Raw genomic sequence first — 17601 nt, forward strand, 5'->3', positions numbered from 1 at the left:
GTGTTGTAAATATAAATAAAACTTTTATTATACGAATTATGGCGAATTTTGTATATAAATAGAGGTTTTAACTAATTCCAGAATAAAAAAATGCATATACATACAATTTTAAAAATTCAATTAATTCAATTCAGATACTCATTTCACACCATCAAAAATATTTTTAAAAATTTTACATTAGGAATACAAGCATTGCAAATATAAAGAAACTCTTATGATACAAATTGAAGCAAATATGGTTTTTAAGTAACCTTTCTATCTATTTCCAGAATAAAAAATTATATCCGCATATAATAATTTAAAAAATTGAATTCAGATACTCATCTCACATCAAAACAAACGTTATTTAAAAATTATACAAACAATTTATGATACCTATTTCAGAAAAAATCAATCCTTATCTGATTTAATATTTTGAAGCAGATTATTGAGTAACCTTTTTGACTAATTCCAGAATAAAAAATATATGTACATATCATTTAAAAAATTGAATTCCGATACTCATTTCACAACATCACGAACACTATAAAAAATTATATAATTCGAATAGAGGTATTATAAATATAAACAAGCTTTTATTATATAAATTATAGCACATTTGATGTATAAATAACCGTTTCAACTTATTTCAGAACGAAAAAATATATGTAAATATAATTTTAAAAATTGAATTCAGATACCCATTTCACAATATCACAAAAAAATTTTCTAAATTATTTAATTAGAATAGAAGCATTGCGGATACAGACAATTATTATTATACAACTTATAGAAAATATTCAACTACATGACCTTAAAGCAATCTGTCAATTTATGATACTTGATTTAAAAGAAATTAAAATTCAATCTTTATGTAATGTAATATTTTGAAAAAAATTATTCGTAACATAATTATTTCATCAAGTAAAAACTTAAAAAACAATGCAAAATTATTTTTATTGAGACATTCCAATTCACTTTTTCCAAATTTAAACTTTAATTTCAAAAAATTTGATTGATTAATAACATTCTAAACTAATTCCAGAAAAAACAAAACATAAGTACATATAATTACGAAAAATAAATTTATATACTCATTTCATATACAAACCTTTCCAAAATATATGAAATTGAAATAGAGATATTTTAAATATTAATAAATTTTTATGATGGAAATTTATGTGAATATTCAACTACATTCCCTTAAAGATATAATAAATTTATATTAATTTACTAAGCACATAACAATTATATCTTTATGTAATTTAATCCTGAGAACAAAATTAATCAGGTAATAATTAGTTAATTAATTCAAAACATAAGAAGCATTAAACAATTGTTTGCATTGAAACAATCAAATAATTTTTACTTGACTTTTTAATATTTTTATTTGGACTGTAGTTTTTAGAAATTTGATTGATAATACACTTTCAAAATTAAAAAAAAAATACAGAAAATGTGCATTTTAACAGAAAAATAACAACGTGTAAAAAAATGGTTAAATAATTAAAACATATGTACTTTTAATTAGCGCATCTAAATACATCGATAAATAACTAAAAGGTATGAACTTATAATTTTGAAAATTAAATTCAGATACTCATTTCAAAACATCACCTCCTCTGATGAAATTTTAAAAATAGTGCCAAAATAGTCAACAGGTCTCTGGAAAATCCATCTTTTTGTATTAAAGATTCAACAATTTTTTTCAAAATTAAACTGCTCTTCGAAAAATATTTTTTTGTGTTAAAAAATAATTACCCTAAATAAGAATTTAACTATTGCACTTTCAGTTAAAAATGTTTCCTTTTAAGTAAGAAAATATAACCATTTAATTAAAAAACATTACGAATGAGAAAAATATAAATTAAAAATTAATAAAATAAAATGTTGACTAATATCTCTTTTTTTAATTCGTCTCTTTCGGTAAATAAAAGTAATCATCTTATTAAAAAATTGATCCATTTGGTAAAAAATGCAACTATTTGGTATGAAATTTAACTTTTTTGCAGAAAATTCTAATTTTCGATTAAAAACTGTTGATCAGAAATGAAAATTCACTTACTGTATTTTTGGTTAAAAATTGATCTTTTTAGTGTAATAATCCAACTATTTAGTCAGCAACTTTTAGATTCAAATAAAATATAAACAACAAATTATTCAAATACAATTTATAATAACATATCATCCACTATTAGAACCATTAAATTGAAAATTTATCTTTTATTGAAAATACGTCTGTTCTGGTTAATTTGTCGAAATTCTTTAAATTAGTTGAAATCTTCTAAGTCTTATAAAAATCTCTTAAAATCCTTTAAAATCCATTAAAATCACTTAAATCGTTTGAATTAGATGGATGTCGTACATAATCCCTAGAAATCTCTTAAAACCCTTTACAAAGTTTCGAAATCCGTCAAATATTAAAAAATATCTGAAAATAGGTTGAAAATCGTTAAAATCCGACATTGATTGTATACCTACTAGAAACCTTTATTGCCGACCGATAGTGAGGTACAAATATACATTGACGGTCGATAAAATCATAGGAATCTATATAAACTATAGTCAGTAAAGTAGGCCTCTGGATTACCTTCTGTCGATAAAGGAGGAATCCGCTAGATTCCTGCCGATTTGTACAGTACTGTCTAACAGTACAATACAAATACTTGGCTCCATTAACAATAGTAAATTATAGTTTATTTTCGTCTTTAAAATTTTAATTTTTTTCTCGTAACATTTTCTAAATTTAAAGTGCTTATAGCTTTAAAAGTTGTGAGAATATGATTTCCTCGGATTTGTTAGATTTGTACCATTCTTTTAGTATGCTACGACTGAAAATAAAAAGACTGTAATAAATCAATAATAATTTTTATATTTTTTAATTTTTTTAAACTAGTGTCATTAAATTTTAATAACCTATATTTAAAGAAATACTATATTTGCAACCCAGTCTGCGGTTTATCGCAACGACTAAAAATTGGCACTTAGTAGTTGGCAATGAATCGTACAGACAGTGAACAATTAGCGACATATCAAGGTCTCGTTTATTTTTCAAAGTATTCCTAATGGTGATTGCTCCTATTTGCAAAACAATAACAAACCGTTTTACATAAAAAATGTGATTTTTTATTACAATGGAATTTCCCTATCTATAACGATTTTTGTAAACGAACAACAAGCGAGTATATTTCCATCGAACACATTTCCGAATCAGAATTAAGAAAGAAATTAGTAGATCTTCAACTTATAACATCAATATTTGTTTTCTAAGAAAAGTATTTAAATAATGGATTTACTTAACAGAATTTTTTCATTGTAAAATAGATAACTGTTGAAAAAAGCTTAACGTTTTTAATCAACATTATTTTGAATTAAGGGGAATTCAGTGGGATTCTAATGCAATCAATCAAATAAATTTGAATTTAATAAAATTCAGTGCCACTCAATAGAATTCAATGAGATTCAAAAAAATGTAGCTGTTTTCAGTGAAATAGGTAAAATATAGGTTAATAGAATTTAGTGGCATTCAAAAGAATTCAATATAATAAAATAAAATTTAATAGAATTTAGCACCACTAAATAGAATTTAATTACATTTAAAAGAATGGAATGTATTTATTCAAAGAAAATCAAGCTTATAATAAAATAATTTAATAGAATAAAATGGAATTGAATAGAACGCATTGCCCCTCGATAGAATCCAATGATATTAAAAAATATATAGTTGCATTCAATCAAACTCAAAAACGTTTAATGTAATTCAGTCGAATTCAAAAGAAATGAATTGAACAGAATAAAACGGAATTTAATATAATACCGTTACAGTTAATAGAATTAAACGATATTCAACAGAATGCAATGTATTCAATGAAATGCAATAAAGGTTAATGGAATTCGGTTCCATTCAAAAACATTGAACGAAATAAAATGGAATTGAATAGAATTCAGTTACAGCCAATAGAATTCAGTGATGGTCACACAAATTTAGTTGTATTCGCAAAAATAGAACAAATTTTAGTGGAATTTAGTGGCTTTTAAAAGAATTCAATAGAATAAAATGGAATTCAATAGAATTTAGTGACACTTAATAGAATTTTATTATATTCAAAATAATTTCGTTGTATTCAATAAAATCCAATTAAGTTTAATAGAATTCACTCGAATTAAAATAAATTAATGGAATGGAATAATACGAAATGCAATATCATTCAGTGTCAGTTAATAATATTCAATGGCATTCAAAAGAAAGTAATGTATTGAATAAAATACAATTATAGTGGCTGGAATTCGGTGAACTTCAAAATAGTTGAACGAAATAAAATTCAATTGAATAGAATTCAGTTCCACTTAATATAATTCAATAATATTCCAAATAATTTAGTTGTATTCACTAAAATAGAATGAAGGTTCATGGAATTCTGTGGAGTAAATAAAAACTGAATAGAATAAAATAGAATTTGATATAATTCAGTGCCAATTAATAGAACTTAATGACATTCAAAAAAATATAATGTATTCATTGAAATACAATGAAGGTTAATGGAAGTCTGCAGTATCTAAAATAATTCATTAAAATAAAATGGAATTAAATAGAACTCGGTACCAATCAATAGAATTAAATGATATTTAAAAAACTTAATTTTATTTATGAAAATACAGTAAAGTTTAATGGAATTTAGTCGAATTTAAAAGAATGAAATTTTTTAGAATAAAACCGAATTCAATATAATTCAGTTACAGTTAATATAATTCAATGGCATTCAAAAGTATGCAATGTATTCATTGAAATAAAATGAAGGTTAATGAAACTCCTGGTATTCAAAAAGATTGAACGAAATAAAACACAATGGATTTAATTGGAGTTTAAAAAAAATTAATAGAATAAAATGTAATTTAATCAAACTCGGTGCCAATTTATAGAATTCAATGAGATTCAAAATATTGTAATGTATTCAGTAGAATACAATGAAGATTAATGGAATTCAGTTGTATTTTAAATAATTCAATGGAATTAAATGGAATTGAATAGAATTAAATAACAATAAATAAAATTTAATGACATTCAAAATAATTTCATTGCATTCAATAAAATACAATGAAATTTAGTAGAATACAATGGCATTCAAAAGAATTTAATGGAGTCCAATAGAATTTAGCGCTGCTCAATAGAATTCAATGAGATTAAAAACAATTTAATGCATTCAATGAAATACAATTAAGGTTGGTCGAATACAGTGGAATTAAATAGAATTTAGCTCCACTTAATAAAATTTAAGGAGGTTTAGAAGAATGTAATGCATTCAATGAAATAAAATGAGGTTTAATGGAATTTAGTGGCATTTAAAAGAATTCAATGGATTAAAATGAAATGTAATACAATGCAATGCAACTCAATAGAATTTAATGACATTCAAAAGAAATTAGTTTTTCAAGAAAATACATTATAAGTAATGAAATCTATTGTAATGTAAAAAAAATTAAATAGAATAAAATGAAATTAAATAGAATTAAGTGCCGCATAATACAATTCAATGACATTCAAAATAATTTCGGTGTTTTTAATAAAATACAATGAAGGCTAATAGAATTTAGTGGCATTCGAAATAATTCAATGTAATAATATTAAATCCAATATAATTGAGCGCTATTTAATAGAATCCAATGTCATTCAAAAGAATTGAATGTATTCAATGAAATACAATTGAAGTTAATGGAATTCTGTGACATTCAGTGACATTCAAAATAATTCAATTAAATTAAATGAATTTGAATATAATTTAATGCTATTTAATATAATTAAATGACATTCAAAAGAATTTCGTGTATACGATGAAATGCAGAGAAGGTTAATGGAATTTAGAGGCATTAAATGGAATTGAATGAAAGTTAACGAAATTCAGTGGGATTATAAAGAACCCAATGAAATCGAGTGGCACCCAACTGGAAAAAATGGAATTAAATGTCATTCAGTGTAATTGAATAAAATAAACTGTCTTTAAACATATTTAATTAAACTAAACGTAATACAACTCAATTCAATGTAAGATTCTTTAGATAGTTTACTTTATATATATTTTTTAGACCTTTATTAAACTTTATTTATTTCTTTGATTTGAGTTTAAAATTTCTAATATTTCGGAACATTTTTAAATAAAAAATAAATAAACTTTCAAAGCCTAGTTTTTACAATCTTTTAATTAAATTTTTAAGGCTGAAAATCTCGAAAATATTTTCTTCCTTTTTTATTGTTTTGAAATAATTCTGGAAGCATTTAATTTTGAATTGTTTAACAACAAACCATTTAAACAAAAAATGGTGATAAAGGGAATTCAAACTTCGGTTAAAACAAAAAATTTTTGAATTGCCAAGAATTGTGATATCAAAAATTTTTCATACACAAAAATTAAAAAAAATTCAATTTTTGTAAGTAAATTTAAATAATTTAAAAATCAAAACTTTTTAAATTATTCATTTTATGATTAAAATTTTCAAATTTTAACCATTTCAGGTTGAATCTGAACTAAGTAAATTAATAAATTAGCGGTAGATTATTATTTAATATTAGGAAAATTTATTTTAAATTATTATTATTATTAGAGAGTTCAAGAAAACAAAAAATCAATTTTGGTGTAAATAACCAAAATTTTTTTTGAGACAACCAACTTTATTTGCACGAATACTTATACAAGATTTATTGATTGAAAGAACCAGTCCTAGTAGTTCATTCTTTGTACTTACATATTATTATTAAATGACAATTAAGACTGTTGTATTAAAAAAGAACGAAAGCCTTGATCTCAGTCTCAACTTTTACGCTATTATTATTAATTTATGAATAAAAGTCTTATTTTCTTTAAAAAAAAATAAATAGAAAAAATATTGCATCAGGCGTTTGTTTATTGACCAATCTTATGGTTTATCTGCAAACCAATATTCCTTTCGAAACAGTCACGTGGCTGGATGCCACCTGCCTGGGTCGGTTCACACGATCTAAGATTCAAGGTTGATTTACACACATGTGTGAAACTGATTCCCGAGTAGACGATTCCTTAATTGCCTTTTTTGAATGTAAAAAAAAATGGTCGAATTTCGTAAAATTAGACAGAGAATTAATATTCCTTCATTAAATAAAAAATGTGTTTTAAAAAAACTTGAGTTATTTTTTTGAAAGCTGCTTTGATTTTGATATTTATTTTTAAAAATTGCCAAAATAGACAAAAATAGGCAGAAAAATAATATTCCTTCTTTAAATAAATATTTTGTTAGAAAAAAATAATTGAATTATTTTATTTAAAGCTACTCTGATTTTGATATTTATTTTTATAATAGTCAGAATAGATAGAAATTAGACTGAAAAATTATATTCCTTTTTTAAATAAACATTTTTTTGGAAATGAATAATTTAATTATTTTATTCAAAAGCTTCTTCTTTGATTTTGATATTTATTTTGAAAAATACCCAAAATAGACAGAAAAATAATATTCCATCTTCAGATATTCTTTTTTTTTTTAATAATTGAATTATTTTATTCAAAGCTTCTTTGATTGTGATATTTTTATTTTGAAAAACACCTAGAATGGACAGAAAATAGGCAGAAAAATAATATTTCTTTTCTAGATATTTTGTTGGAAAAAAGAAGTGAATTATTTTTCCTAAAGCTTCTTTAATTTTTATATTTATTTCTTTAAATGGCCAGAATACACAGAAAAATAATACTCCTTCTTTATTTCAACTTTTTTTTAAAGAATCGAATTATTTCATTTTAAACTTCTTTGATTTTGATACTTATTTTCAAAAATTGCCAAAATAGACAAAAAAAATAATATTCATTCTTTAGATAACAGTTTTCTTTAAAAAATTGTATTTATTTATTTAAAACATCTCTGATTTTGATATTTATTTCTAAAAATAGAAAGAATACCCAGAATAACTAGAAAATAGACAAATAATTTATATTCCTTTTTTTAAAATATATATTTTTTAAAGAATTAAATTATTTTATTCAAAAGCTTTTTCTTTAAATTTAAATACTTATTTTGAAAAATAGCCAGAATAGACAGTAAATCAATATTCCTTCTTTCAGAAAACATAAAAAAATTCAATTAATTTATTTAAACCTTCTCTGATTTTGATATTCATTTCTAAAAATAAAAAAATAGACAGTATAGCTAGAAAATAGACAAATAAATTATATTCCTTTTTTAAAAATATTTTTTTTAAGAATTAAATTATTTTATTCAAAAACTTCTTCAAATTTTGATATTTATTTTGAAAAATAGCCAGAATCGACAGAAAAATAATATTCATTCTTTAGGTAGACATTTTTTTGGAGAAAAATAAATGAATTATTTTATTTAAAGCTTCTTTGATTTTGATATTTATTTTGAAAAATTGCCAGAATAGACGAAGGATAGACAAAAGAATAATATTTTTTCTTTAGATAAACATTTTCTTGGAAAAAAATTGATTTAATTTATTTAAACCTTCTTTGATTTTGATATTTATTTTGAAAAATGGCCAGAATAAACAGAAAAATAATATTCTTTCTTTGGATAAACATTTCTTTGGAAAAAAATTGAATTCCTTTATTTCAATCTGTTTTTATTTTGATATTTTTGTTTTGAAATACAGCTAGAATAGACGGAAAATAGATAGAAAAATAATATTTCTTCTTGAGATTTTTTTTTGGAATAAAAGAATTGCATTTTTTTATCTAAATCTTCTTTAATTTTTATATTTATTTTTGTAAATAACCAGAATAGATAAAAATAATATTCCTTCTTTATATAAACATTTTTTTGGAAAAAACATAATTATTTTATTTTAAGCTACTCCGATTTGGTGTTTATTTTAAAGAATGGCCAGAATAGAGAGAAAAATAATATTCCTTCTCTAGGTAAATCTTTTTTGGAAAAAAATTGAATTATTATATTTAAAGCTTTACTGACTTTAATATTTTTGTTTTGCAAAATAACTCGAATGGACGAAAAATTGACTGAAGAATAATATTCCTCCTTCAGATTTTTTTTTGGAAAAAAAATTAAATTATTTTATTTGAAGCTTCTTTAATTTTAATATTTATTTTTTTAAATAGCGGAAAAAGGCGAAATAATTATAATAATTTTTTAAATTAACATTTTTTGGAATGAAAAAATAGAATTGAATAACTTTTTCCAAGAGCTTCTTCTTTGATTTTGCTATTTATTTTGAAAAATAGTCAGAACAGGCAGAAAATAGACAGAAAAATAATATTCCTTCTTTGGATAAAGATTTTGTTGGAAAAAAAAATAATTGGACTATTTCATGTAAAAGCCCCTTCTTATAATTCAATATTCGTTTCGAAAAAAGCCAAAAAGGGAAGAAAAGAGACAGAAAAATTATATTGCTTCTTCAGGTAAAATTTTGATATTTATCTTGAAAATGGCGAGAATAGAAAGAAAATATACAGAAAAATTGTATTCCGTTTTTAAATAAATATTTTTAAAAAATAAATTATTTTATTGAAAAGCTTCTTCTTTGCTTTTGATATTTATTTTGCTTTTAATATTTATTTTGAAAAATAGCCAAAATAAGCAGAAAAATAATATTCCTTCTTTAGAAAAACATTTTTTTTAATAGTTGAATTATTTTAATAAAAGCGTCTTTGATGAAGATATTTTTTTTTTAAACAGCTAGAATCAACAAAAAATATATAAAAAATAGATAGGAATAGAAAATAAATATATATATAGAAAATAATATTTTTTCTCTAGACTTGTTGTTGCAAAAAAGAAGTAAACTATTTTACCTAAAGTTTCTTTAAATTTGATGTATATTTTTTTAAAGAGACAGAATAGACAGAAAAATAATATTCCTCCTTTAGGTAAAATTCTGTTGAGGAAAAAATATTTAAATTATTTTATTTGCAGCTTCTTTCATTTTGATGCTTATTTTGAAATATTGCAAAAGTAGACAAAGAATAGACAAAACAATAAGAAATAATAAAATTTAGGATTTAATTTGCAAGTGCCAAAGAAAATTATTTGAAAGTATTTTATTATTAAATTAACATTATTCGTCTCAATAAATCAATTGATTTTTTATTCAAAAATTGAAATCTCTTAAATCTCTTCTAAGAAAAATGGAACCATTAAAACACAAATTTATATTCGACACAGGTGTTTCGCCAAATTCAGTTTAATCTGGTAATCCCTAGTAAGAACTGGTTTCGTTTTTTCACCGATTTCAATAATTAAATTTTTTAATTTTTTGTGTAAAAGTTTATAATTACTTATGATATAGAAAGAAAAACTAGTTAAATTTTCGAAAAGCAATTTGTCCAATTTCATGTGACTAGTGAAATATCTGGTAGGGAAACCCTCCCTACAGTGAATGATGCAACCTACAGTTAATAATAATTATTTAAGAACACAAATAAACAAATATTAACTAATTTGAATTTGAATTTTTTATATATTATAGTGTCTTAATTATTAATTGAATTTAATTAGTTATTTTATACAGACATAGCATTTTTAATTAATTATTATATACTGTAGATTGCATTATCCACTGTAGGCAGCATTCGCCTAAATGTACGTACCTACTTACAGAATTTTTTAAATTAATTTTTTTAATATTCTTTTTTATTATTTTTTTATGAATTTCTTTTTTATAATCAATTTCGTTTTTAATTAATTATTCTAGAGCGCAGAATAGGAAGGAAGAGAAGGAAAGAATGCTGTACGTAACCATTCGAGAACTTGACACTTGTATTTGGCCGACAGTCAAGAACATCAAAAGTCTACTCGACATAAATGTGCAAATGTCACGTGATCAAATATCGAGGCAGTGAACTTTTGAAATTTCCTTGAGGAAATACAATAGGCGTGTGCAGCAAATTTTATGAGTCGAATCCGTGAAAAAATGCATTTTATTATTAAAAAAAAAATTTATTCTAATTAAATTAAAGGTGTGAGAATGAATCTTAGATAAGGAACATTTCTTTATGAAAATAGAAAAATAAATTTTTCAAAGGAAATTTATTGTAAATACATTATTGAATTTAACAAAATAGTTTATCTTTCAAACGAAAGAATCTCCAACAAAATAGTTTAACTTTTAACCAAAGAGTTAAATTTTCAAGCCAAAAAGACAATTTGTTTCAAGGATAGTTGCATTTTCAACGGAAATACACAATTTTGAAACCAAAATCGGAATTGTCAAATATTCTGTTCAAAAAATTAATTTTTAACAGCAAAAAAATGGAATTTTCAACTGGTTAAATCAAAAGCAAAGAAGGAAAAATGTTAAAAAACAGTTAATTTTTCAACAAAAAAGACAAATTTCCAACCAAAAACTTGAATTTGAAAAAATGAATTTTTAACCAAATATTCACATTTTTGACAAAGGGATGAATTTTTTATCAAACAACTGTAGAATTTTTTAATACAAAAAGACGAATTTTCTAAAACATAGTTCAATTTTCAAAAGGCAAATATGCAATTTTAACTAAAATAATAAATCTTCAATCAAACGAATGCATCTTTTAAAAATGTATTAAAGTTTAAACAAAGCAGTTGATTTTTTAACAAAAAAAAAAACAATTTTAGAAAAAAAAGTTAATTTCAAATAAACTTGTTTAACTTTTAAGTAAGTAGTTGTTGAATTTTTGATAAAAAAGAATTTACAATAAAATAATGGGACTGTTCAACCAAAAAACTGATTAATTTCAAACAAAAAAAATCTAGATTTTCAGACATAAAAATTAATTTTAAAAAACACGCAGTTTCCAAAAAATTTTAATGTTAAACAAAAGGATGAATAAAAAAATGTAATAAAGTAGTTTAACTTTCAATCAAATAGTTCAACTTTAACCCAAAAAAGAAGATTAATTTACAATCAAATATTTCAATTGTTAAGAAAAAAAATTTATTTCTATCAAAGAAAATTAATTTTCTATTAAAAAATTAATTTTCAACTAAATACATAAATTTTTAACAAAAAAGTTGTATTTCGAAGCCAAAAAGATGACGCATTTACAAAATGGTTTAATTTTCGACCCTGAATTATGATTTTTCAAGAACAACGTTATTATCTACCAAAAAGTTAAATTATCATTAAAATAGTTAAATTGTTAACAAAGTGGTTAAATTTTCAACCAAACAGTTTAATTGTATACCAAATTTTGTATCCAAGACGACGAATTTTCTACAAAACAGTTCAATTTTCAAATGGAAAATATGAAATTTTAACTGAAATGATGAATCTACAAACAAAAAATTATTTTTTTTAAGAATAGTTTAAGTCAAATAAATAATTTGGGTTTTCAACAAAAAGAACGAATTTTCGACAAAATAATCTAATACCCAGACAAAACAGATTAATCGTCAACCCAAATGTGAAATGGTAAAATTGCCATTCAGAAAAATTAATTCTCAACAAAATATAAAAAAAACTAATTTTCAAAAAAGAAGTGAAATTTTTCATCAAATGGATAAATTTTCGAGTAAAATAATCTATCTGCAACCAAAAAAAATTTTTGCCGAATTAGTACAGCCTTCAAACAAGTAGCTGGATTTTTGATAAGAAAGATTTGAAAGTCAGATTTTCAATAAAATAATTTTATTTTCAAACTACTAGTAAAATTTTCCACCAAACGAGATAAATTATGAACGAAAAATGTAATAGTACACTTTTAAAGCCAAAACTAAAAAAAATGTGTGTTCTACTAATCCATCTCAATGCAGATTTTACAAAAATTATTCACCATGAAAATATAAAAGAAGACTTCACACTAAAAGTAAATTATTTTCATTTTTAGCGTCTATTTTGTTGGTTGAAAATTAATTTTTCGTATTGAAAATGTTATTATTTCATTTTTTGTTAAAAATAGATCGTTTGAACGTTTTTAGATAAAAATTTAGTTTTTTGTATAAAAACTAAGTTTTCTGTTAAAAATTCACATTTTTGAGTTCAAAATTCAACTCTTTTTTTTTAATCCATCTTTTTGGCTTGAAAACTCAACTGTTTTGTTGCAAATTTGTTTTTTTGTGGATGAAAATCAAACTATTTTGTTGAAACTTAAACTAAATTGTTAAGAACTCATTTCATTGGTTAAAGATTAAACTCTTTTGTCTAAGATTCATCTTTGATGTCGAAAATTAAATGTTCTCACTGAAATTTCAGCAGTTTTATTTTTTTTTAAGGAAATTGAAGGTTTTAAGTTAAAAATTAATATTTGTAATTGACAATTTAACTATTCTATCTTTTTTGGTTGAAAATCTAAATATTTTATTGAAAATTGGTTTATCTTGGTTGAAAATTAATTTTTTTACTAAATATTCAACTCTTTTATTTTTGGTTAAAATTTGATCGTTTTTAGTCGAAAATTAATATTTTTCGTAAAAGATTAATTTTTTTGTTAAAATTTCACTTTTTGGGGTTGAACATTAATTTCTTTTTAATTTCCCTTTTTGGCTTAGTAATAATCTTTTTTGTTAAAATTTTTTCTTTTTGTGGTTAAAATTCTATTATTTTGAAGAAAAATTTAACTAATTGTTTCAAAGTGGTTGAAAATCAAAAATATATTTTCTTAATTCATCTGTTTTTATTGAATTTATATGTTTTTTATTTCAAATCAAGCACTTTTTGGTTAAAATATTGACTATTATATATTTTTTTAAATTTTCATTGAGCTATTTTTTCTTTCAAATTTATATAGTTTTTTGTTTTAAATATCAAGTATTACATTCTTCGTTGAAAATTCATCTTTTTGTATTGATTCACATTAACATATTGATTGAAAGCTAAAGTAATAACTTTTTTTTTTAATTTATAAATTCAGTTGAAAGTTCATCTCCTTGACTGAAAATTCGTTTTTTTGTTGTTTTGTTTTTGTTAAAAACTCTATTACTGTGTTGAAAATTAGAACATTTATTCAAAAAAATTATCTGTTTTGGTGCAAACTTCCACAGCTTCGTTTAAAATTCGTCTTTAGAAAAAATCATCCTTTTCGACTGAAAATTAAATTTTATTTTTTTACAGTGTCTTTTTTACTTTAGGATCTATTTGATTAAATGCAATTGTTTTCGGTTAAATATTAATCGTTTGTGTTTGAAAATTAGATAGTTGTTTGAAAATTCGTCTCTTTCGTTTCAAATTTAAACTATTTGATTGTAAGTTTAAATTTTTGGTCTAAAAGCAATATTTTTTTTTGATTCAACCATTTGGTTTGAAAATCATCTTTCTTTGTTAAAAATTACAACTTAAAAAGAAAAATAATAATCTCTTTTTGTATAAAAGTAATATTATTTTTACTTTCCTTGTTAATCTAGAAAAATTCTACTTATGGTCCTTATCCAGATGTCATTCTCTCACATATGGTTCTTATCCAGATGCAATTCCCATGTCAATTTAGTTTCAGCAGACATGCCAATTTTTTAAAGTATCTTAATTTGGTTTTTAAATTTTTAAGTACGCTTTAAGAAAGAATTAACAAAGACATTTTCAACATTAATTATAATTTAAGATTTGACGGCAGGCTACATAACTTGCGTGATACATGCTTGGAATGGATTAAGCACATTCGTTCATTTATTCCGTTCGCTTTGTTCGATTGAATTTTATCTATTGCATAAGTTTCAAAAATATTTAATGGCTAGCATTCAGTCAATAATTAAAATTAGAAATAATTCTAACTGATCCAAGTTCAAAGATCGACGATATTCACTATTTATTTCAAACTCAAAACTTATATGTTGAAAATGATTGATCAAATTAAGGGAGATATTCTTATACCTAGACGGAACTGATTTTTTAAAAAAACCGAAAGGGAAGTTTAGAAACAAATATTATAGTTAAGAAGTGTTATCTATGATGCAATTTTTATCTGAAAATTTTCATTTAGCTATTATACAATTAATATTTTTATAAACAATATTTTCTTTGAAAAAATTTTTTGAATAACAAAATATTAATGCCACTTTTCCTTAAAGTAAAAAAAAGCACTGTTAAATAAACAATTTGAACCTGAAATATTTTTCCGAAAGTAGGCCTTAAGTTACCTTCCAAAATAATTTACAATTAAAAACAAGAATAATTTTCTAGATTTTAGAAATTATTTTTGAAAATGCCTATTTTTGAACTTGAGATAAGTGGTGAACATCCTTAATTTAACTTTCAATAAAAGTGAAAAGCATATTCTAAATTATGAAAAAAAATATTATTACTGGCAAGTAAATTTTTTATGATAAATTTATCATTTTAAATGAGTTAAAGATTGTTCACATTTAAATTCTTGTAAAGAAAAATTCTGCTGCTTCACTGTTTTTTCTGAAGAAAATAACCATATTTTGATTTAGCAATAGATGCTCAAATTTTTCTATAAACATAAAAATTAAAATTAAAAATATTATTGTCTACTTTATTTGAGTAATTGTGGAAGTCGGAAAATATTTAAAAGCGTGTAAATGCATCATGCAAAATAGTGGCAGTTTTAAATTAATTATTCTTACAACAGTGTTAAAATAGTCGAAGGGGTCGAAGTACTGCTGTTCCTCATCTTGATTGGATGGAGGACATGGGTAGAACGCTTGAGAAGGTCTATTAAATAATAAAAAATGTATACATTTTTTTCAAAATTATTTGTCTTATTATTTTCAAAATTAAAAATATGTTTTATTAATTAAGAAAAACTGCATTTCATGCCCCCCCCCCCCTGTTCGGTTAACAGGCAAATTATTAATCTATTTTGTACAAGATTTTCTTTGTACAAAAATTAAAAAGTTAAGTGTAAAATAGAAATAATTAAAACAATTATTTCCTAGAAATTTTAAGAAATAGTTTGAGACTTTTTGCAAAACCTTCTTCTTAGTACAAAATCAAAATATCAGTCGACAGCGAACAAAAAACATTTGCATTTTTGTCAAAAACACCAAAATTTCCATCAAACTTAATTTCAACAATTATGATTTTTTTTCAACGTTTAGGTTTTCTCACGAAATTATAATCAATTAATAATAACTTTTACACCATTTTTATAAACACGTGCCTATTTTTCTGAAGAAAAAACAATTAGTTTTTATATTACACATTTTTTTAGAGGCTTATGATTAAACCAAATTTCAGAACGATGTAAGAAGAAGTGAATTTGATTGAATGAAATGTGAATCGATACAAAATTTGATTCATGTTAAGAATTAACGGATTTGAATTATTTTGAAGATTTTCACTAATTACTGATTTATTTTTAAATTTAACAATTAATTGATTTAAAATATTGGAATAGTGAAAATGAAAAATTTTAGAGTCAACATTTAAATAATAATGTGCAAAATACACTTTTCTTATTGATAAATCATTAATGTTTAAAAAAATTTTAAATATCAAAAATGATCTCTATTTTTTGTAATTTTATCATTATTTTTCCTAAATTAACCTTCAAATTTTCATTTAGGAATATTTTTAAAATTCTAAAAACTTCTTGTTAGTACAAAAGTATCATTCGCAGGAGATCAAAAAACATTAGTATTATTGTCGAAAATTACAAAAATAATCTAAATTTTTTAAATAAATGATTTTTTTAACTTTTTTGTTTTTACAGAATTATAATCCTTCTATACTCACTTTTCTAAACTTTTTACAATAACATTTATATTTGTCTAAAATAAAACATAAAATAAAATTGTATTATTATATTCTTTTTATTTTGATTTAAAAACAAGTAAAGAACGAAACAATATGAGAAGAAATTTATTACAATTGATAATTGATTTGCATTATTTTAAAGAATTTTATTGATTGTTGATTAATTATAATATCTAACAGTTACTACATTTCAAATATTAGAATAGTAAAAATTAAGCATTGTTTTAATTAAAATTAAAATACTTTTAATCAATTTTGCTTCAATAATAAATTATACATTTTTATAAAAATATGTTTGGTTTCACATGGTGACTTTTTCAGCTGGAAAAAGGAAAGGTAAGTTACCTCGTGCCTTACCCCCTTTCCAGCTTAAAAAGAACAACATTATTAAAAAATTATAATAAAAAAATTAATATAATATAATGAATTTATAATGTTTAAATCGTTTTCGTTTCATTAATAAATTATAAATGTTTATACAAATTGATTTAAAATAGTAATTTTTGAGTTGGAAAAGGGAAAGGTAAGTTACCTCGTACTCAAACTCTTTTCGAGTTTAAAAACTAGCAATATTAATAAAAAATAATAATAAATTGATTAGTTATTATAAAATTATAATATTTTAAATTAATTCTGATCTATTGACAAATTATTAATGTTTATAGAATTTTGTTTCATTTTAAATGGTAATTTTTCGTGCTAGAAATGGGAAATGCAAGTTTAGTTGCAGAATTATAAATGTTTATAAATTTTTTAAATTGTAAATGGTAACTTTTTGAGCTAAAAAAGGGAAACGCAAGTTACTTCTCACCCTATCCCTTTTTCCACTTGGAAAAATTACAATATTAGTACAAAAATACAATAAATACAGATATATAAAATTATGGTATTTTTAATCAATTTTGTTTCAATTATAAATTATAAATATTTATAGACATTTGTTAATCTAAAATTATAATTTTTTGAAATGGAATAGGGAAAAGCAAGTTACATCA

The 17601-nt window shown here is 22.5% G+C and overlaps 1 protein-coding gene across 5 annotated transcripts in view; it reads right to left on the reverse strand.

Annotated features, from left to right (window-relative positions):
* Positions 1-17601, reverse strand: part of LOC117177715 (chloride channel protein 2) — a 245804-nt gene that overhangs the window by 79214 nt on the left and 148989 nt on the right. For 4 of the 5 annotated variants that reach the window (XM_033368597.1, XM_033368589.1, XM_033368598.1 and 1 more), the window contains exon 2: positions 15475-15562. The exons of the other annotated variant lie outside the window; for it this stretch is intronic. In XM_033368597.1, coding sequence (XP_033224488.1) covers positions 15475-15562 — 88 coding nt within the window. The remainder of the gene's footprint in view (positions 1-15474; positions 15563-17601) is intronic. 5 annotated transcript variants of the gene reach the window in all.

The sequence above is a fragment of the Belonocnema kinseyi genome, chromosome 8 (genome assembly GCF_010883055.1).
Source record: "Belonocnema kinseyi isolate 2016_QV_RU_SX_M_011 chromosome 8, B_treatae_v1, whole genome shotgun sequence".
NCBI classification, from domain to species: Eukaryota; Metazoa; Arthropoda; class Insecta; order Hymenoptera; family Cynipidae; genus Belonocnema; species Belonocnema kinseyi.